Source organism: Antennarius striatus, chromosome 10, assembly GCF_040054535.1.
Source record: "Antennarius striatus isolate MH-2024 chromosome 10, ASM4005453v1, whole genome shotgun sequence".
NCBI classification, from domain to species: domain Eukaryota; kingdom Metazoa; phylum Chordata; class Actinopteri; order Lophiiformes; family Antennariidae; genus Antennarius; species Antennarius striatus.
The window spans coordinates 12,114,029-12,135,482 of record NC_090785.1 but is presented as its reverse complement, the minus strand read 5'-3'; the positions used below and the strand labels follow the sequence as shown (position 1 = coordinate 12,135,482).

At 40.9% G+C, this 21,454-nt stretch overlaps 1 protein-coding gene across 4 annotated transcripts; it reads right to left on the bottom strand.

Annotated features, from left to right (window-relative positions):
• Positions 1 to 5,297: 5,297 nt before the first annotated feature.
• LOC137602736 (glutathione synthetase-like) lies at positions 5,298 to 21,322 on the bottom strand. 4 transcript variants are annotated; one of them, XM_068325717.1, is made up of 13 exons: positions 21,004 to 21,322; positions 18,542 to 18,713; positions 17,273 to 17,418; positions 17,083 to 17,158; positions 15,807 to 15,946; positions 15,502 to 15,618; positions 11,204 to 11,287; positions 10,442 to 10,519; positions 9,891 to 9,957; positions 9,454 to 9,648; positions 9,218 to 9,299; positions 8,556 to 8,745; positions 5,298 to 6,652 (listed from the first exon to the last, which is right to left on the bottom strand). In XM_068325717.1, the coding sequence occupies exons 2-13, from the start codon at positions 18,677 to 18,679 to the stop codon at positions 6,529 to 6,531; spliced, it is 1,437 nt and encodes a 478-aa protein (XP_068181818.1). In that variant the 5' UTR covers positions 18,680 to 18,713; positions 21,004 to 21,322; the 3' UTR covers positions 5,298 to 6,528. The 4 variants fall into 4 exon arrangements, with proteins under 4 accessions (XP_068181818.1, XP_068181815.1, XP_068181819.1 ...); XM_068325714.1 differs by having other exon boundaries at positions 17,083 to 17,418; XM_068325718.1 differs by lacking the exon at positions 18,542 to 18,713 and having other exon boundaries at positions 17,083 to 17,418.
• Positions 21,323 to 21,454: the final 132 nt, after the last annotated feature.

The window sequence follows — 21,454 nt, the reverse complement described above, 5'->3', positions numbered from 1 at the left end:
GAGAGAAGAACTCAGTGAGTCTGGATGTTGAGTCTCCCATAGTGTAGGTCTATAAGAAAAAAATTTTTTAAAAGACGTAGTAACCCAAGTTGCCTTAATTGTAAAATTTATGAAAAAGAAAAGTTTCAAGTCTAGTCTTAGATAGTGAGAGGGTGTCTGCCCCCCGAACTGAGGTAGGGAGGTGGTTCCACAATAGAGGGGCTTGATAGCAAAAGGCTCTAGACCCCGTCCTACCTTTGTAAATTCTAGGAAACACCAGTAGGTCAGTATGTTGAGAGCGTAATGCTCTATATGGATTATATGGAACTAAAAGTTCCTTCAGATAGGTCGGTGCCTGGCCACGAAGGGCTTTGTAAGTGAGGAGGAGTATTTTAAAATCTGTCCTAGCTTTCACAGGAAGCCAGTGCAGAGAAGCCAGCCCAGGAGAAATATGGTCTCTGGTACTGGTCCTGGTCAGAACACGGGCGGCAGCATTCTGAATTAGCTGAAGAGTCTTCAGCGACTTTTTGGGGCAGCCTGAAAAAAGTGCGTTTCAGTAATCTAGTCTGGAAGTGATGAAAGCATGGATTAATTTCTCTGCATCATTCCGTTTTAAAATATACCTGATTTTAGCAATGTTTCGGAGATGGAAAAAGGCCGTTCTAGAAACCTGCTTAATGTGTGTGTTAAACGAGAGATCCTGATCAAAGATGACACCAAGGTTCCTCGCAGTGGTTTTGGCCTCAAACGTGATACCATCTAAAGCTATCACATTTTTGGAGCACGATGACCTCAGTTTTATCAGAATTGAGATGCAAGAAGTTATTGGTCATCCAATCTTTAATTTCTTTGATACACGCCTGTAATTTGCACAACTGATTGACTTCATCAGGTTTAATCGAGAGATATAATTGCGTATCGTCGGCATAACAATGGAAATTGACGGAGTGTTTCCTTATAAAATCACGCAGAGGAAGCATGTATAAGATAAACAGTATTGGACCAAGAACCGAGCCTTGAGGAACTCCATAGCTAACTGTAGTTGACTGAGAGGAGTCGTTATGAACATGAACAAACTGGGAACGGTCAGTTAAATAGGACTTAAACCACATCAGTGCTGATCCCTTAATACCAATTGTTTGGTCCAGTCGTGACAGAAGAATATTGTGGTCAATTGTGTCAAACGCCACACTAAGGTCCAAGAGAACCAGTATAGAAACAAGTCCTCTGTCTGAAGTGGTTAGAAGGTCATTGCTAACCTTGACAAGTGCTGTTTCCGTACTATGATGTTCCCTGAAACCTGACTGGAAATTCTCGACTAAACTGTTGGATTTAAGGAAATCACATAACTGAATAGCGACTATTTTCTCCAAGATCTTAGATAAAAACGGGAGATTTGAGATGGGTCGATAATTACTTAGAAAAGTAGGTTCCAGGTTAGGTTTTTTGAGAAGTGGCTTGATTACAGCTGCTTTAAAGGACCGTGGTACATATCCAGTAGATAATGACATGTTAATTATATTAAGGAAGTGGTTGCTAAGTAAAGGTAGGGCTTCTTTGATGAGTTTAGTTGGAATTGGATCTAACAGACAGGAGGATGGTTTAGCTGAGGAGATTATTTTAATCAGCTGACTGATCTGTATTGGAGAAAGACATCCATAGAACCAAAGGGTTCAGGAGTCAGCTGTGTGTTTTCCAGATCAAAGGGACCTAAAGAAGGACCAGAGTTTGAGGACAGGACGCCGTTAATTTTGTCTCTGATGAGCAGGATCTTATCATTGAAGATATTCATAAAATCATTGCTGTGGAGACTTGATGGAATACTAGGCTCAAATGCACTGTGGTTTTTTGTCAGTCTGGATACAGTACTGAACAAGAATCTGTGATTGTTTCTATTGTCCTCGATTAATGATGAATAATAGGCTGCTCTAGTGGAACGAAGTGCCTTCCTGTATTTATGTAAACCATCTTGCCACGCAGTGCGGTGTTCTCCTACTTTAGTAGAACGCCATTTCCTCACTTAACTCAACGCCTTTGAGTTAAGTGAGTGTTGTGTTGACAGCCTGCAGTAAAGTATATGCATCTAAACGCACATAACGTCTGCTGACTCTTTCCTGGTATTATAAAACCTTCTACAGTTCCGGGTTTTCGTCCCACTGTCTGTGGAGTTCTCCCCGTGTCTGCGTGGGTTCTCTCCAGGTTCTTGCCGGGTTCTCCGGCTTCCTCCCACCTCCAAAATATGCACTTCAGGTTAACTGGCCATTCCAAATGCCCATAGTCTGTGAGTGTGAGTGTGAGCGTGCGTGGCTGTCTGTGTCTCTGTGTGGCTCCGCAGCGCACTGGCATTGTGCCTGAAGTTTTCCCTGCCTCACGCCCTAAGCCAGCTGGGCATGAGGCACGGGTTACAGGGAGCTCCAGCTTCCCGTGACCCATGACAGCAGATAAAGCGGTGAAAGAAAATGATGGATGGATGAGACTTATTGTGTTCTGTCTGCCTACTGAATTACATCGTTGGCAGGTGGTCCCTCGTCACCATCATGTGGTGAAATAGGTACTACAGTTCCTAAATGGCTTTATTTATAATTGTGTGGTAATCCTGAAAAAATGGCTGGAAAGAGTTATATTAACATTCTGTGACTATAGGTGATATTATGAGTCATATTCAGAGGTCAATGTGAATACAGTTTGTCATATCTTGGTTTTAAGTTAACAGGGTTGGGGAACTCACTCGGAACTTCACAGTTCAGTTAGTTTTAGGGTTTGGGTTGGGATTTGTGGTTTGGGGTTAGGGAGAGAGTTTGGGGGCTAGGGTTTGGATTAGGGTTGCATAGAGTTAGCGGTTAGGGTTAGAGTGAGGGTTATTAGGTGATTAGAATTACGCTTAGGTTCAGGATTAATGTTAGGGTTAGGTGGGGGTTAAGTATTGGTGAGGGTAAAGGTTAGGTTGTTAGGTTTAGGGTTTGGGTTAGGGGTTATGGGTAGTGTTATGGTCAGAGTTAGGTTCAGGCATTCGGGTTACGTTTAGGGTTAGTGTCAGGTCAGGGTTAGGTTTCAGGTTTTAGGGTTATATTTAGGGTGTTAGGGGTAAGGGTGAGGGTGAGGGTTCAGGGTCAGGCTTTAGGGTTGGGGTTGTGTTTAAGATTAGGGTTGGGGTTAGGATCAGGAAAGGTATTAGGTTTAAGGGTTATGGGTTAGGGTTAAAGGTTTCATGGTTAGGGTTGAGAGTTAGCATTAGGATTGGGGTCATGATTTATGCATGGGTTAGGGGTAGGGTTAAGGGGATGGGATGGGGTTAGGGTAAGGAGTTTAACGGTTTAAGGTTAGTGTTAGGGTTAGAGGGTTTGGGTTAGGGGTTAGGGCTAGGGTTGGAGTAAGGGTTTAAGTTTAGGTTTAGGGTTAGGGGGTTAGGGGTTTGGGTTAGGGTTAATGGTGAGTGTGAGGGTCGGAGTTAGGATCAGGAACTCACTTGGAGCGTCAATGTTGGGTAGGTTTGGAGTCTAGTGTGGAGCTGTGTTTGGGGTTCATTTTAGGGTTAGGGTAAGTGTTATGGGGTACATGGTTAGGGTTTGGGTCAGAGGTTCGGGTTTGGGTTAGAGTCAGGCTTAGGGTCAGGGTTAAGTTCTCCTTTGGAGCTTTACATTTGGGTTAGGGTAAAGAGTAAGGTTTTGGGTTATCTGGAGGGGTAGGGTTAGGACAGATTCCACCATCATCCATGCAAGATCTTGATGAAAAAATAATGAATCCCTGAATTGAAATAAATCTTGTGATATTGCAGTAGCTTAGCAAAACAATGTCCCAGGGAATGCGTGACTGCTGCAGCATGAACATGTATTAACATTAGCAACATTGTGAATGTGAATTGTATACCATGACTAAAGATGGTCCTCTTCCTCAGTCAAGGGATTGATGATGCCCAGCCATTGAAGTCGGGCACCAATAGGGCCTCCCACTCTGCCTTCTGATATGACAGGGCATTTCCAGTCTGCCCACCGCTTCTTAGGATCAATGCTTCCTAGGATTATCTGTCGAATGCAAGGAATATAAAAACATCCACAGAAAACAAAAAACCCTTCATTTTGCCAATAGAGAGTCTAGAGCTATTCTATTTTGATAAGCAACTAATGAGGTGGCAGAATATTTTGAATGCACAGCCTCAAAGTGAAATTTGTCGTTCAACGTCGACGTTCAACGATGTAATGGATATAATTAATCCTGTCAATGTTTTTATTGGGGGTGATCCAAACAATGATTGACTCAGTCACCTGCAATTTGATTCGTCAATTTATACTCATCTGAAACTCTTCATAGGATACCAATAGCATCTGTGTAGACTGGACTGTCCTCCAGAATTTTGGTATAGGAGCTCAGGTGTGACCATGTCGTCACCTCAGCCTCAGACACATTGTAAATCTGTATGGGAGAAATGGGACACACAAGTGCACATCTTCCTGCCCAATTTGGGACAAGGAATCATTTGTGTCTTGGTTTTAGTCTTGTTAGTTTGCAGTTAAGCTTAAGTGAATTGCAACTGTATTTTTTGCAAGTCTGTTTCTAAATCACAAAATTTCTTCTGGTATTTGTCAAAGAAGTGGCAACATCTCTCTTTTCTCTTTCCCTACTTAATTTTGCTCTTTCTTCAACAACCTCTACTGTCTTCCTTATCAACTTTCTATCGCTCTCGTGACCTTCCACCAGGGACCGCTGATATCCCTTCCCCCTCACTTACAGCACTTACAACTTCCGCTTCTCTTCCTTGTCTTACTTCTTCTAGTTCCTTTCTCAGTCTCGACATTTCATGCTCCACTCTCTCTTCTCTGTCCTCGCTGTCTCTTGCTATTATTGCCATGTTTGATCAAATAGAGTTTGACGTGCATCATCTGTTTCTCCGTCCTCTTCAGTTTTAACACTCTTTTAAATGCCACAGGGCTTGTTGATTAGCTGGACTAGCTGCGACATTTGTGGCTGATAGCTTATATTGTGTTTGCTTTAAGGTCTCTCGAACGTGGACATAAAGTCCACTGGTGTGCTGTTCCTCCCTACTTTGGCATGTATGGAATGGAATGTTACCCTTGCTTTCAAAATAATTCTTGTCCTCATCTGTAGTAAAACTGTTGTCCTTAGTCATGGGTTCTGGCTGCCGTGGGAGGGCTCTTCCCTCGCAAGTCACAACGTCACGCCCAGGACATGAGGGTGTGGTTTGATCTTTACTACACAGTCATTTGTAACTTTCACCAGTGCAGACTCTGTTACATAAATGACATCAAACAGTTTTATTTGTTTAGAATTTATTAGTATTATAACAACACACTTTTCTCAACATGAAGAACATATACTGTAGTTAGGTAAACGATTTTGCTAAAATGTTAGGTGATTAAATTGTATTAATTTGGCATTGTCATTGAGTTACCTCATGAATCTCACTCCCGTGTTACTGTAACTGGTAACTAAATTTATGCAGGGGCTCAAGCCATGGGCCGTACTATTAGCTCTGACCATTAACTCTTGACTGTCTCAGTTACTACCAGTGTTGTTCTCCTATCTGCGTTAACTGGTTCAATTAGCTTTACTTGTGAGTCATTCAACATGTTATTTCATGTTTCGTTGATGGATTTTAAGTTGTACCTCTTTGTTAAATGAGAGTTCTATATCAAATATCCACCAAACCTTAAATGATATCATTACATACAAGTGACGTAAACTGAAGTGTTGTTGTGACATAAAGGAGACCTCCATGCCGCCAAACATTAAAACCAAAATATATTTATTGTTAGAGAATGAAAATTGAGAGAAAATAATCCCTTCAAAGTTTGCAAGTACATCCTGCAGCATGCGTAATATGCATATGCAAATAGCAGGCTTGTTTTCATTAAACATCACCAAGCTCTCATATTAGCAGTCTGTATAAGCTGCAACAATTTCCCAAATCCCCCCTTGCCAATTAATGCCTGACCATGTGACAGCAAAAGAGCGTTATTTCCTGACCCCACCTATAATCATATAAATCATGTAGCTGTGAGGAGCGATGAGGTCAGAGCCTAGATACTAAATTCAAAATCTGTTCCATTGCTGCTGCAATTTTAATAATAAAGTGTTTTAAATTGTGAGTTGTCTGCCTGAAATTAAAAAATACTTTCCCTGGTTTGATTTTGGGTTTGATTAAATTAGGCAAATTATTATCGGGAATAGAACTACAGTTGAACACAACCGTTATATCAAAAAATGATTGAGTGTAAGTCAACCTGTGCTTTAACTGTTGTATGTTGTATGTATTGCTACCCAGGCTATCTCTCCAACCAATTATTTATTGTATTAGAAGGGTTTCCATCCCAGTTGACAGATGACTGATCATTTTGCGAGACACACCAGCTACAGCTACTGGCATGCACATACAGTCAAGGACTGGATGCATCATATATGTGAAAATTGGCCTGGGTTAATTGATAGTCTTCATATGATAAACAACATGGTTTTCATAAACCTTTTATGAAGTTCATACTTTCAGAGGAATGGTTTGCTTTAGCTTGTTGAAAGCAGAAGTACTGCAAATCTTCAGATCAGGAGAGGACTGTCCAATACAGACACGCCTGCTGTTACGCCTCCATCTGAATGTTCTGAACTCTTGGTTCTCAGCAGATGACCCACACATGTGTTCATCACCATGTCTTTAGCATTTCTACAGAAAACAAAAGCAAAGATAAAAATTAAAAAATGAAAAGGTTTGAATTTTGTCACGGGAGCAATATAATGAACTCATAAGAATATCTAGTCAGGTAAGTGTACGCTTTTTTATCCCAATTTATAATTATGAATTTTTAAAGCTGAGATGATTATATTTCTGTCATTTCTGTTGTGGGACAGCAAAAAGTAATTACTGCAGATTCTATTAAAATGTAAAGTATCATAATTTGCATAATTCCACTGAGAAACATGAGATTTTACTTTTGGACTGTTTTGCGAGAAATGTAGAAATATATGAAATGTTGTTTGCAACCCCTCAGCTGCAAACGACATGAGACGAAACATATGCACATTGGGATCCAGAAGTGTTCGTGTACATGCCATGGTGGTGAACTGAAGGAGGTTGCAGAGGAACTCCCTGACCCATGATTGGAGAAGTTGGCCCACCTTATTCGGATCAGTGGTGAGCCTTTCTCCCAGGTGGAGGAGTTATGTGTATTGAAGTCTTGTGCTGTCCTATGCCATTGTGGGTTGGGGTGGTAGAGCCAGGAAAAGGGACATGGAACACCTTAACCAACTCATCCACAGTGCCTGGACTCTGGAGACAGTTCTGGAAAGTGGGACCATGTTCCAAACCACGGTAATCATGGAGAAAACCAGCGAAACCAGAGAAAACCCCTGCATACTGCTTTCTGCCAGCAGAGGAACACCTTGAGGTAGACTGAATACCTAAACAGAGAGATTGAGGTCCTCCTTTGTGCCCCGTGGCATTAGGAGGCACAATAAATCTCTCAGGGGTAGAAGGGTGGGGTTGACAAGGTTTGGCAGCAAGTAGATGCATGGAGGGGAGGAGATAGGTCGAGCTACACTGTGGGAAAACCAGGATGTTTATGCTGAAACTGGGACAATGACTTTTCTTCAATCTAAGAGGGATATGCCTTGCCCTCCACGTGGGCCCCCTTGCTCTCTGGAGTTTTCTACTTTTTGTACTTTTACTTGTTTAGTTGAATCTTTTTTTACACTGTTCGGTAGTGTAGTATATGGTCTGTATTTTCCATGTTTTTCTCTGTCTGCGTTTAGTAGAGTAGATGTTTTTCTCTTTGCATGTTTATCTAGTGTCTAGTATTTATTTATGTGCATTTATGTCTGCTGTGCTGTCTGTGGAATATGTATGAATATATATGAGCAGTGGATATATTCAATTTCCTCTGGGATTAATAAACTATCTGTCTATTTGTCTATCTGTCCATCCATCCATCATCTGTTTAAGAGAGAGGGACGGATGGAGTGTGAGACTGACAGAGAGATTGATGCAGCTGCTGTATTGCTGCAGTCCTTGTGTAGGTCTCTCATGGTGAAGAAGGAGCTAAGCCAAAAGACGAAGCTCTTGACTTACCTGTCAGTCTACTTTCCTACTCTAACCTATGGTCATGACCGAAAAGACAATGTCCCAAACAAGCAGTCAAAATGAGTTTCCTCAGGAGGGTGGTTTGGCGCAGTATTAGAGATGGGGTGAGAGGCTCAGTCATCACGGAGGAACTTGGAATAAAACCGCTGCTCCTTCACACTGAGTGGATTCGGAGGTAGCTGAGGTGGTTTTGTATAAGACACATAGCTCATGGTTGATCCACAATCAAAATGATAAGAAGCAGTGCAAGTTGTAAATTGTCTGTTTGCTGTAGCCCTGCTTCTACGTGCAGCTGCTTGTCTCGGACAGCCAGGATAGGTCTTAAATTACATGTAAAAATATGTAATTCTTTAGCCAAGGAGGAATTTGAAATGTCAAAAGGAATTACTAAGATATTGTATTCATAACAATGTAACTGAGTAAGAAGATCATTTGAAAATAAAATACCTTTTGCCGGCACAGATACATAAGATGAATATGAAATACATACCTGACATATGCTCCCAATACTCCCAGTTCACTGACACAGTCGCTGATTTGGAGAGGGGCACTGCGTTTCAGCAGGATATTTTTTACAATGAAGGGTTGGATCTTATCCATGAGAATGTAGGCCATCCTCTCTGGACTGTCCTTCAGTCTTTGTAAGACCTCAGAAATCGCTGATCCATAGATGTTGTTACCTAAAAAAATGGCATATGCTGTAATGAAGCATGGAGGATTCTGCATGTTTATTTGGATCTCTTTGAGTCATGTTTATGGCTCAAATGCATTAAAAAGTCCTTCATCGTTAACTTTTAAACTCTATGCTGTCTTTATGTGCTGTGGTCCATTATAAGAACTCTGTAAAGGATAATCACTTTGTGCAAGAAGTGCGTGTGCTGCGTAGTAGGATTACACATGAAAAAAAAATAGTTGCAACACTTAAAAAACATTAACATTTTTGACAAGAAAGTTGTGTCATTTGGCCAAAACTTTCTCAAGACTGCCATCATGACATGCACATTCAAGATACTTGTAACTTGATACACAACTCTTATCTGTGGCATACACTGAGTTCTAGACATTTGTAATTATTGTGGTTCAAGAAATGGTGATCAGTATGACAATGGTTTCAGGAAATTCTGCATGGATATGTATTCATAGATACAGTACCTCCTCCCTCCCTCTGAGGCTTCAACACAAACCGTTCTGGAGCTGCCAAAGCCATCTCTACGGTTTTGTCACCCTCTGGGCCCTAAAGACAATGAGAACAAAACAAGGAAGGAAAACTGATTGTTACATCATTACAATGAAACAGTTTGACACTCAGTGCTGTCTAAGATATCATTAGACACAAATTCAAATATAAAACCATTGGAGCAACTTGCAGATTCTGTCATTTTTCTCACCATGTCAAGAGTGTAGAGGCCAACAAAGGTGGCTCTTATCTGCTCCACTACTTGAGGCTGATCTGGAAAGAATCTTTCCAAAACTCCAGGTCTGGCAAGTACCTGTTGGACCTTCTTGGTTCCAGCCAGGTGGGTGCCAATGTCAGGACATTTCACAGCCAGAGAGCGCTCCATCATAAGACGAGCATCCCAAGACTAAAACATACAGGAATTGTTTTAGAAATGATTAATAACTGGAGACATTCTTTTTTCTTAGCATTTCCATGAGAAGAAAATACCTTTTGCCCCTTTGTATTTACCAGGCACTTTATCATAACTTCCTGTACTGTCATCTTATTTGTTGTTGATGAAACAACATTGATGTTTCATTGTGGGTAAAAAAAATAGATGCAGTAAATATAAGACAAAATTTAAACAAAGGATTATTATTTTCTTACCTCTTCAGTATAGTTATTTGGCATGTAGCCATAGCGGTAGTACACAACAGCCACCTCCTGGCCATCTCTGTTGGTTACATTTAATGATGAAGTTAACTTTAATGTAACTTAGCATAAACACGGCATATACAAAAAACAAGACAACCAAAAATGACTAAATAACAAAAAAGACTAAATGAATAAATAAACAATATTAAACAAAGGAAGCATTAGTTAAAATGACTAGTAGATCTTGATTAATTAGAAGCCATAAGTCTTTTCTTTTGATATCTAGAAGGCAATATTTTTGACAATTTTCATTCACCCAGGAATGTAGAATTGAGTATGATGCATTCCAAAACAGCTACAAAAAAAAAATCATACCCCCTAAAACAAATTAAACTTAATATTTGTTTCTGCTATGAAATTAGTTTAACATTTTAGGACAGTCACTTTATTAAGAATTAATAAATCAAAGAATGCTATCAACTTTTTACTATTTGTGAATTTCCCCATAGCGGGATGAATAAAGGACCATATTATTCAGTTATTACAAATAAATTTATACTGACATAAAAAATCTTCTGTCATCATGAAGAGATCCTCTCCTGTACACATCCTCAAATTTTCTGCGGATAACAGGAATATTCCTACGCATAAAGAGAAAAATTTTTCCAGATGGATTGGTTACATGGGTTAGTCATTCAACCCCTGGCATATGCAATCTACATCTTAAAGTGCCCTTAATCCCACACCATGGTTGCTGCTAAAATAAAATGTGTGTGCTTTATTCTGGGGTTAGTTCTTGTCAACACATGCATGATCTAAGATTATATCAAAGCATTATTTGATCTGCAGTGCACTGGTGTTGCGCCCCAAGCATACCCTGCCTTACGCCTGAAGTCCGCTGTAATAGGCTCCAGCAATCCCACAACCCACAACAGTGGAGGAAGCCATTACAATGAATGAATGGATGAAAGAATGAACATTATTTGACCATGTACATTTTCCCAACCATACAAACAGACTAGAACGTAATCACATACAAGAGCAGAATAAATTCCACAGAACAAATCAACAATTGGGAGGTGTAATAATTTTGTCCACAAAGATAAAACTGAAATTCTTCTTAGAAGAAACCAGGCCAAAAGTGTGAATGTGGCTATGGATCAGACTGAAATATTAACACCCAAGTACACACAATCAAACTTTATGACTTTCAGAAAATGTTGTAGATTCATGGACTCCAACTTTCAGTTCTTATGCTATATATCTCCTAATCTCCAATAAGTATCAGTCCTTCTAAGTCAGGGTTGAAATTTTTTTTGTATTACCTGTCCCAGAGATTTTTCTCCATTACACGGTGATTGAGTTTGTTGATCTGTGCATGACTCTCGACCAGGAAGAGGATTACGGCTCTGCGGAGAAAATTTCTTATTTATTAATTTTTCATCATTTGGTGAAAAACTTTATCAACAAATATCTTTCCTCACAAAAACTAAAATTAATGTTTTAGAGTTGTATGTTCAGACAATAATCGTTATACAAAGATAGTTTCTTTGTATAATGATTTTCATATCTGTAGACATCACTAACGTACTTATGACTGTACCTGAGAATTATTTTCACATGATGGTTTGAGCGTCATTACACAACCCCTTCGCCATGAAAATTCCTCAGAATTTCAAATCATTTGGAATTATTATTTTAATGATAGTTCACTAATGGCAATTTTCTCCTTGATCTTGTACAATGTAGCCACAATAGGACACAAGCCAGTGTCTTATTGCACCTGTCCCAAGCCCGGATAAATACAGAGGGTTGCATCAGGAAGGGTGTTCGACGTAAAACTTTTGCCAAATCAAACACGCGAATCAAACCTATGACTTCCATATCGGATCGGTCGATGCCTGAGTTAACAATAACCGCCATCGGTGCTGTTGACCTACAGGGTGCCGGTGGAAATTGAACGACTGTCAGTTGAACAAAGAGAGGAGGAAAGTGTGTTCGTAGGAAGAGAGAGGAGAGGAACGCCAAGAGTGTAGGACTGAGAGTAGGGACATTGAATTTTGGAACTATGACAGGAAAAGCTAGAGTTGGTTGACATGATGCAGAGAAGGAAGGTAGACATACTGTGTGTCCAGGGGACCAGGTGGAAAGGTAGCAAGGCTAGAAGTTTAGGAGCAGGGTTCAAGTTGTTCTATCATGGTGTAGATAGGGGAAAAATGGAGTAGGAGTTATCTTGAAGGAGGAGTTTGTTAGGAATGTCCTGGAGGTAAAAAGAGTGTCAGATAGAGTGATGAGTCTGAAGCTACAAATCGAAGGTGTGATGTTCAATGTCGTTAGTGGGTATGCTCCACAGGTAGAATGCGAGCTGGAGGTGAAGGAGAAGTTCTGGCTGGACTTTGCTGAAGTAATGTAGAGCATACCGAGAAGTGAGAGAGTTGTCATTGGTGCAGACTTCAATGGACACGTTGGTGCAGGAAACAGAAGTGATGAGGAGGTGATGGGCAGGTTTGGTATCCAGGAGAGGAACGCAGAAGGACAGATGGTAGTTGAATTTGCAAAAAGGATGGAAATGGCTATAGTGAATACTTTCTTCCAGAAGAGGCAGGAACATAGGGTGACCTATGAGAGCGGAGGTAGGAGCACACAGGTAGACTACATCTTGTGTAGATGGTGTTATCTGAAGGAGATCAGTGACTGCAAAGTAGTGGTAGGCGAGAGTGTAGCCAAACAGCATAGGATGGTGGTGTCTAGGATGACTCTGGTGGTGAGGAAGATGAAGAGGGCAAAGGCAGAGCAGAAAACGAAATGGTGGAAGCTGAAAAAGGAAGAGTGTTGCATGACTTTTAGGAAGGAGTTGAGACAAGTGGCAAGGAGGTGCTTCCAGATGACTGGAAAACAATAGCTAATGTGATCAGGGAGACAGGTAAGAGAGTACTTGGTGTGTCATCTGGAAGGAAAGTAGATAAGGAGACTTGGTGGTGGAATGAGGAGGTACAGGAGTGTATACAGAGACAGAGGTTAGCTAAGAGGAAGTGGGAAACAGAGGACTGAGGAGAGCAGACAGGAGTACAGGGAGATGCAGCGTAAGGTGACGGTAGAGGTAGCAAAGGCCAAACAAGAAGCTTATGATGACTTGTATGCTAGGTTGGACAGCAAGGAGGGAGAGACTGATCTATACAGGTTGGCAAGACAGAGAGATAGAGATGGAAGGACGTGCAGCAGGTTAGGGTGATTAAGGATAGGGATGGAAGCCTATTGACAGGTGCCAGTAGTGTGATGGGTGGATGGAAAGAGTACTTTGAAGAGTTGATGAACGTGGAAAATGAGAGAGAACAAAGACTAGAAGAGGTGACTGTTGTGGACCAGGATGTAGCAAAGATTAGTGCAGATGAAGTGAGGAGGGCACTGAAGAGGATGAAGAGTGGAAAGGCAGTCGGTCCCGATGATATACCTGTAGAGGTTTGGAAGTGTCTAGGAGAGGTGGCAGTAGAGTTTCTGACTGGGTTGTTCAACAGGATCTTAGATAGTGAGAAGATGCCTGAGGAATGGAGGAGAAGAGTGCTGGTGCCCATTTTTAAGAACAAGGGAGATGTGCAGAGTTGTGGCAACTACAGAGGAATAAAGCTGATGAGCCATACAATGAAGTTATGGGAAAGAGTAGTGGAAGCTAGACTAAGGGCAGAAGTGAACATTTGTGAGCAGCAGTATGGTTTCATGCCAAAAAAGAGTACTACAGATGCAGTATTTGCTTTGAGGAGGTTGATAGAGAAGTACAGAGAAGGCCAGAGGGAGCTGCATTGTGTTTTTGTAGATCTGGAGAAAGCTTATGACAGGGTGCCTAGAGAGGAACTGTGGTATTGTATGAGGAAGTCTGGAGTGGCAGAGATGTTAGAGCAGTGCAGGACATGCATGAGGACTGTAAGACAGTGGTGAGGTGTGGTAGGTGTGACAGAGGAGTTCAAGGTGGAGGTGGGACTGTGTCAGGGATCAGCTCTGAGCCCCTTCTTGTTTGCTATGGTGATGGACAGGCTGACAGACGAGGTTAGACAGGAATCTCCATGGACTATGATGTTTGCAGATGACATTGTGATCTGCAGTGAGAGCAGGGAACAGGTGGAGGAGAAGCTAGAGAGGTGGAGGTTTGTCCTGGAAAGGAGAGGAATGAAGTTTAGCCGTAGTAAGACAGAATACATGTGTGTGAATGAGAAGGACCCAAGTGGAAGAGTGAGGTTACAGGGAGAAGAGATCAAGAAGGTGGAGGATTTTAAGTATTTAGGGTCAACAGTCCAGAGCAATGGAGAGTGTGGAAAAGAGGTGAAGAAGCGTGTACAGGCAGGATGGAATGGGTGGAGGAAAGTGTCAGGTGTGATGTGTGATAGAAGAGTTTCAGCTAAAATGAAAGGAAAGGTGTACAAAACTGTGGTGAGACCAGCGATGTTGTTTGGTCTAGAGACAGTGTCACTGAGGAAAAGACAGGAGGCAGAGCTGGAGGTAGCAGAGATGAAGATGCTGAGGTTCTCTTTGGGAGTGACCAGGAAGGATAGGATCAGGAATGAGTACATCAGAGGGACAGCACATTTTAAAAGTTTTGGAGATAAAGTCAGAGAGGCCAGACTGAGATGGTTTGGACATGTCCAGAGGAGAGACAGTGAATATATTGGTAGAAGGATGCTGAGTTTTGAACTGCCAGGCAGGAGGCCTAGAGGAAGACCAAAGAGGAGGTTCATGGATGTAATGAGGGAAGACATGAAGGTACCTGCTGTGAGAGAAGAGGATTCAAAGGACAGGGCTAGATGGAGGCAATTGATTCGCTGTGGCGACCCCTGAAGGGAAAAGCCGAAAGAAAAAGAAGAAGAAGAAGAGTGTATGGTCAAGAAGAACGCGTTTAAATTTCTACAAGATCAAGAATCTTCTTTTCTTTTCAGCTTTTCCCTTCAGGGGTCGCCACAGCGAATCAATTGCCCCCATCTAACCCCATTGTCTGTATCCTCTTTTCTCACACCAACTACCTTCATATCCTCTTTCACTAAATCCATAAACCTCCTCTTAACCACCCTAACCTGCTGCACGTCCTTCCCATCTACTGTATGTCTCTTTGTCTTGCCAACCTGTGTAGATCAGTCTCCCCCTCCTTACTGTCCAACTAAAAAAGATAAAACCTCCAGCTTTATCTTGAAATGTAAAAACATTAGATTTTTATTCAAACTGATTACACACATAATTTCCTTATCACACACCCAACCATTCTTCTCGGTTTCATTAAAGTCTGAGTGTAGTTTTTGAGTAATTCTGCAAATAGACCAATATGCAAACATACAAAACAATACCGGTAACATGTCTTGCTTGGCCAAGTCAAATAATGTACAGTATATCTTCAAGGCTGAGATTATTTTATTCTGGACAAGGAAGGGTAGACAGGGCAATACAGTATATCTCCCCCTTTCAGTTAGTTCTACATTTTCACATATTACTATTTTTAGTTACTACTAATACTGTAACATACTGAAAGAGGTTATAATTAGCTACCAGTTATGGGTTCCAGAAATCATATCATTATCATATCAAAGTTAACCCAACCCTGCTGATTATTTATTATTTTGACGCCCATTATGACCGCACTTACTTCTGTTGGCCATAGAGTTCCCAGCCCTTGGCAAGTGCGGCACACATTCCAGGAGAATTGTTTCTATCCTGGACATACTTGCTCTCTTCCAAAAGACCAGCTGATCTCAAAATGTGCCTGAAAAATCAGAGACACCCTCACTTTTCCCAAAACTAAAAATTACATTTTACAAAATGTGCCATGAGCATGATCAACTATTTTAAATTAGAATGTATGACACAATATTTCTATTCTTCTGGGAACTTGCTAAACATCCCATTCATTTGTTAAACTGAGGAAAAAGAGTGTTAAATGTTCTCAAGTACCTGTGCACTACAGGGAGACAGTCGGACACATATAAACCACCAGCAGCAATAGTGTTTATCTCTACTTGTTTCAGGGGTGAAGGTCCATCCTCCCTGTGGTCCACCATGTAGTCAATACGGTTCAGACCCACGGCGATTGACTGAAAATATACACTATTCAGAAATTCCAACTTCACTCACATGATCAACTACTGCATACTCAAGTGCAGGAATCAGCTTATGTAACAGCAAATGAACATGGTGATAATTGATTGATGATACTCACGTAAATCTGTGTTTATCTTTTAGTTTATTTAGCATTCATCAGTGAGCTATGAGCTTCCCTGAATAACATGACATTTCATTCATTCATCCATTCATCATCCATACTGCTTCCTCCGCTTTTGTGGGTCACAGGGGTTGCTGGAGCCTATCCCAGCGGACTTATGGGCATGAGGCGGGGAGATACTCCGTACTTGTTTCCAGTACATTGCAAACAGACATTTTAGTAATGCAGAATAACTTGCACATACATGTTGCACAGTACGTATATTGTGGCACTAGTCAAGAGAAGGTGTAATCAGCAAGTTCTCCACTAACTGGGCAGAATGTAAGCTCACAGACAGGCTGGAGCAGACAGAGCTGGCTGGCTATCCAGGATGTCTCGTAGGTCTCCAACTTGGGGATAGGCCAGGAATGGATTTTTTAAATTGTTCCCTTGCTTTTCCTTGAGACAAACAGCTAGGAAATTTAAATTTAAAAAAAACACCTCTAAGCCATGCTGGTTGAAAACTCAGTATCAGTGGTTTATCAAGACATCTCAATAAGTTCTCCTGAACTTTTGAGGAGTGCGTGTAGCAATTTAACAGAGTCTCCTGTATGCAGGGACCAACATGGACAGCAATACGAAAATGGGTTCCAAACACAAATAGGGGACGGAGACATAAGTGCAGTTCAATAGTAAACACAAAAAACTTAATAAAAGAAACAAAATTTCATTTCATTTTATAAATCCTAAGAATGAATGAATTGTACATAGTCCAAAATCAAATGAACAAAAATCGCAGATTACTTATTACAAAGCTCAAGGAGAGGACATGGGCAAAAACATGGCAACACAGATGAGCTATCAGGAGGAATCACAGGAACTAAATACAGTAACAGGACAATGACAAACTGGTAACAAAGGGATACACAGACTAGCAGCCACAAGAATCTATCTTCAGCAAATATACTGTTTCAAGGTCAGCTTGTCTATACAATTTAAATTATCTAACAATTTAAATCATGTTCTTACCTGTGTCAAACCTTCCTGCTGAATTTGTTTGTATATATCAAATAAGTTGGCTGTGAAATCATCCACCTGAATAGTCCTGTGACGTGAAAGGGAATCATCAAACGTTACATTGTTGTGGTGAAGCATTGTTGAATTTCGTTCTCTCCTAAACAGAATTTTCTCATAATCAGCATGATGAATCTTCTTGTACCCTGCAAGTGCCTCTTCCAGAAAGTCTGGATCCTGGCTGATCTTGTCCACCAGTATGTTAAAATGAGTTTGCACTGCCAGGGCCTGAAGGATGATGGCTTTTGGCATTGGAGAAGGGAAAAGTGTGAATGGAAGGTAGGTCACAGCCTAAAAACACAACAGATGATGAATGTCATTCACAAATTCTGCTGTAAAGTTTGCCAAACCGTTTCTTGCGGTGCAGTTTTACCAAGAGCAGAATAAACTTGCGCTACTATTGATTGAGCCAGTAGCAATTAGGATCTGTAGCTTTAGAGTTCTATAAAGACTATCTGGCTTGCAGGTGCACTCCAGAGCTGACCCAGTCACCTTCCACATCTCTAAGCAGAGAAAGGTCCAGTAGAAGTTGTAGGTCACACACACACACACCTACATCTTATAGCTCCTACAGAGGAACAACCTCTTCAATATTTTAAGAAAGAAAAGTGAACTAGCAGCAGGTTGTGACAGAATTTTCTTACAGGTAGTCTGCATTCTAGATTGGTGTCTCAAACTGTCAGCCTGACCTAAATTGTCTACAGTCTCAATATCGGTGTACGTCTCCATTCACATAAGTACATTGTGGGTTTGTTTCCCGTTCAGAAGTTCACAGAAATGTGCATAAAAGGACAAACCGCTGCAGATGAAAGACGAAAGTCGGAAAGACCACTTGAAGTCTAACATCAGAGGAAATTGTTCACTTGGGCTGATATTTGCCGAGTTATTTTGACATGACTTGAAATCTTAATTTAATCTATGGTGTGTTAATGTCACTCTGCTTGGCGTGGGATGCAGCAGAAAGGGTAACTACAGTAGTCAAACATGATAGTGTGTGGTTGTTCGTGTCTACAAATGTTCATAAATCAGTTCTTCGTAATCTTGAGGACTACCAGTACTTAGATTAGTCAGGGACCACAGTCAGCCTGTAAAGTAGAATATGCCATCTTGGTAGATTTATCCCAGTGTATTGCATCTATGCTTCCCTGTCGAACACCAACTCCAAAGTGCACAGAACCTCAAACAGAACCTCTCTTAGACTCAAAGTCTTATTTCCACTGTTTTCCCTATCTCTGGAGAGATAACAGTATCATAAATGAATAGGCAATGGCGTCAGTCCTGCACTGATATGTTTTGTTGTAAACATTTGAGTTTTGAAACCCAAGGTTTTTATGGAAATTTAAATTTCATGCCAGACTTTAAAAGAAACTATGGAGCAAAAACAAATTTGACAGATGTGACTGTGTGCCTTTACCTCTGATGAAGTGGGCGTCTCATTAATGCGTGTAATATTCCCATGTTGAAAAGCACACTCTTTTGCTTCACACACTAAACTGTTTAATTTCTCAGGATATTGGATTATTTGCTGGAGAAATTCACTGGTTGTCATCATGTTTGGTCTGGTCAGTATTTACACAGCAATTTTTCTAAAAACAGAAATAAAATATTTAACTGAAGAAATTATTTTAAGAGTAAACTCAACAATGCCTTTGAGTGGCTGGCTAAAAACAAACACACACCAGACACTAGTATAAACCTGTTGAATAGTCAGGCTACAGTCTTGCCAGCCAGTCAAAAATTAATACATGTGGGAGCCTCTTTACTGAGCCCTAACTTTGACCACCCCAATTCAGAGCTCAAAAACGTGATTTCTGAAAATAAATGAAAACTTAATTACAAGCATTGTAGTGCTGATATGATCAAGCGCTTTGAAATGTCTGTTGCCATTAAGCGCTTTACAAATAAAACTTGATAAACAAGATTGAAGTATCATGAAAACATTTCTCGTACGAACACCTCGGGTAATTTAATTACTGTACTCCTCTCCCTGACATCAACTTTTCTGTTCAGTGCTGTGCTGCCCCCCTGCAACCATTATAAATGACATTCTTATTTATGTAATTTATGTAATATGACACATCTTTGACAGTAGGTATTTTATGATATTACCTTTTGTCTTCCTGTGTCACCAATTTGTAAACAAATGTGGGACTTACCTCAGAGCACTGCTGGCTTTCATCGTCAATTCAAACCGGGAACTGCCCTTGCAGTGCTGCGACAGCGCTACCCACTGTGCCACTGTGCTTGTAATATTAATATTGTTCATGCAACTGCAACACTGCTTTAGGCCCCGTCCACACAGTGCCAGAACTTTTTGAAAACTCAACTTTTTTTGTCACGTTTACGCCTTCCGTCCACACAACAACGCAGATATCTGGGACGAAAATGCTACTTTTTGAAAACTCTGGCCAAGGTGACATTTTTTGAAAACGCCGGGTCTGCGTTGTTGTGTATACGCTGTATCCACAACTTTATCTATCCGGTGGGCATGTTAATGGCACAAAAATAGCTGTGACGTCATGCATGTGACCCATGTCTACATGTACAAACGGAGCTAAAACCGGCTATTTTCTGACGTATAACAGCTCCGCGTCGAAGATGCGTTGATAAACATGCTTGACACTTGAATATTTGTTCGACTGTTTCTTTATGAGTCATAAACTTTATTCATTCATTCACGTTGCTCGCCAAAGATGCCGACGCCTGTTCTGGGTCAGACCGGGATGCGCTTCTGCTGGTGGGAGAACTCTGATGGAGGTCGTCCTCCAGGAGGAACGGCGTGAATTTCCACACGTCCCGGTCCTCTCTCCTGTCGTTGTTGGGATTGGTTCTCCTTGTAAGCGTGTTGATCAACGCACTGATGCGGATACGTGTGGACTGAGATTTTTTTCAAAAACGCTGTCATGTGGACACAAATCTTTTTCTATGAGGGGTGAAAAAAGTTTTGGCACTGTGTTAATGGGGCCTTAGTTGGTTCTTGTTTTAACTGCAACTATGCCATACCCCAACATTGTTGTGTTTATGAGCAGTAGCATGATTACAGTGGTTGAACTGTGAACTAATAATAATGCCATTAACATCATCAGTTAATGTTCAGCTAACAATGACTGTCTAACAAGTTCGCCAGATGCTTTGCCATAATGCTACAGGTTTATTAAGCTTCCGACAATGAACAGTGAACACGGCATCGCTTAAGAAGCGAAAAGGTGGGAAAATAAATAAGACTTTTTCTTAAAGAAATAAACAACCAAAAATAAAACTTGCATGTCCAACATAACTCCACAGAGGATTTAATTGTGCTCTGCCTACTGGAAAAACAACATGGACCCTGGAAGCAGGTACAAATACACCTACCAGTTACGAAATGACAAAAATTCTGGAGCATGATCATGACTTTTGAAAAGCATGAACACAAAATGTAATAATTAAAATACTGCAGATTTTTTACATATTTATAGAGCCATATAAATACTTAAGAAATCTTTTATTTACATGGCTCTATAAAAGCATGTATGCTTTAACAAAAGCATTCCATGACATGCTGTTGTCTGGTGACAAAAGCATGTCATATGTTACGACCCAGCTAGAGGACTGGGGAAATAACATAACTAGGATAGAAAAAGGGGAAACATAAAACATTTATTTTCAAATTCTCACTTTAAATACAAAGGTTTAACTAAGATTGTACTTTTAATTAACAAAGGCCAATGGGTGCTATTTAACTAACAAAAATGCATTAAACTTAGGACTCTAAGAGATTCTAAAATGCTAACTTCACTTACACAAATTTACTAAATGGACCAAAAAACACAACCAGCTCTTTAACGAGGGTGTACATCAAAATCACAAAAGCCGAATCACAAGGTCACAACTCACACGGTCACAAGTCATAAGGTCACAGTTCGATGTTGCTCTCAAAGGTGTGCTGCCACAGTCAGACAGTCGCCCCACTTGAATGGCATTGCAGAGATTTTAAGCTGTCCATTCCAGGTGACGAAGCAGGGCTTGGGCTAATCAAGGAGACTGCACACCTATCAGGAGATGGGCGTGGCCAAGAGTCCCAGAGACACCACACCCCTTGGCTCTGATGATGGAGGGCGGAGCATCCCAGAGCAGGGCCAGCAGCTCAGAGGCAGGGTTGCAGAGGGATACAGAATATGAACAGATGAGCTACGGCCGTAACACTCCCCCCCTTAAAATTGGAACCCAACTGGGTTACATATCAAAATTACCCATCTAAACTCAAAGCATACTTACCACAAACACCCCTTTATTTATTTATTTCAATTCACAACTCACAAAATACAAACACCATACTTGCTGTCTG

Bases quoted from the DNA above. Each gene is read 5' to 3' on its own strand.
- LOC137602736 (XM_068325714.1), bottom strand. From the start codon at position 18,679: ATGATGACAACCAGTGAATTTCTCCAGCAAATAATCCAATATCCTGAG. The intron at 9,649-9,890 runs GTAAGAAAATAA...TGTATGTTTTAG, and splicing joins CAAATAACTATACTGAAGAG to TCTTGGGATGCTCGTCTTAT. The intron at 8,746-9,217 runs GTACTGTATCTA...CCATTTTTTTAG, and splicing joins GCCTCAGAGGGAGGGAGGAG to GTAACAACATCTATGGATCA.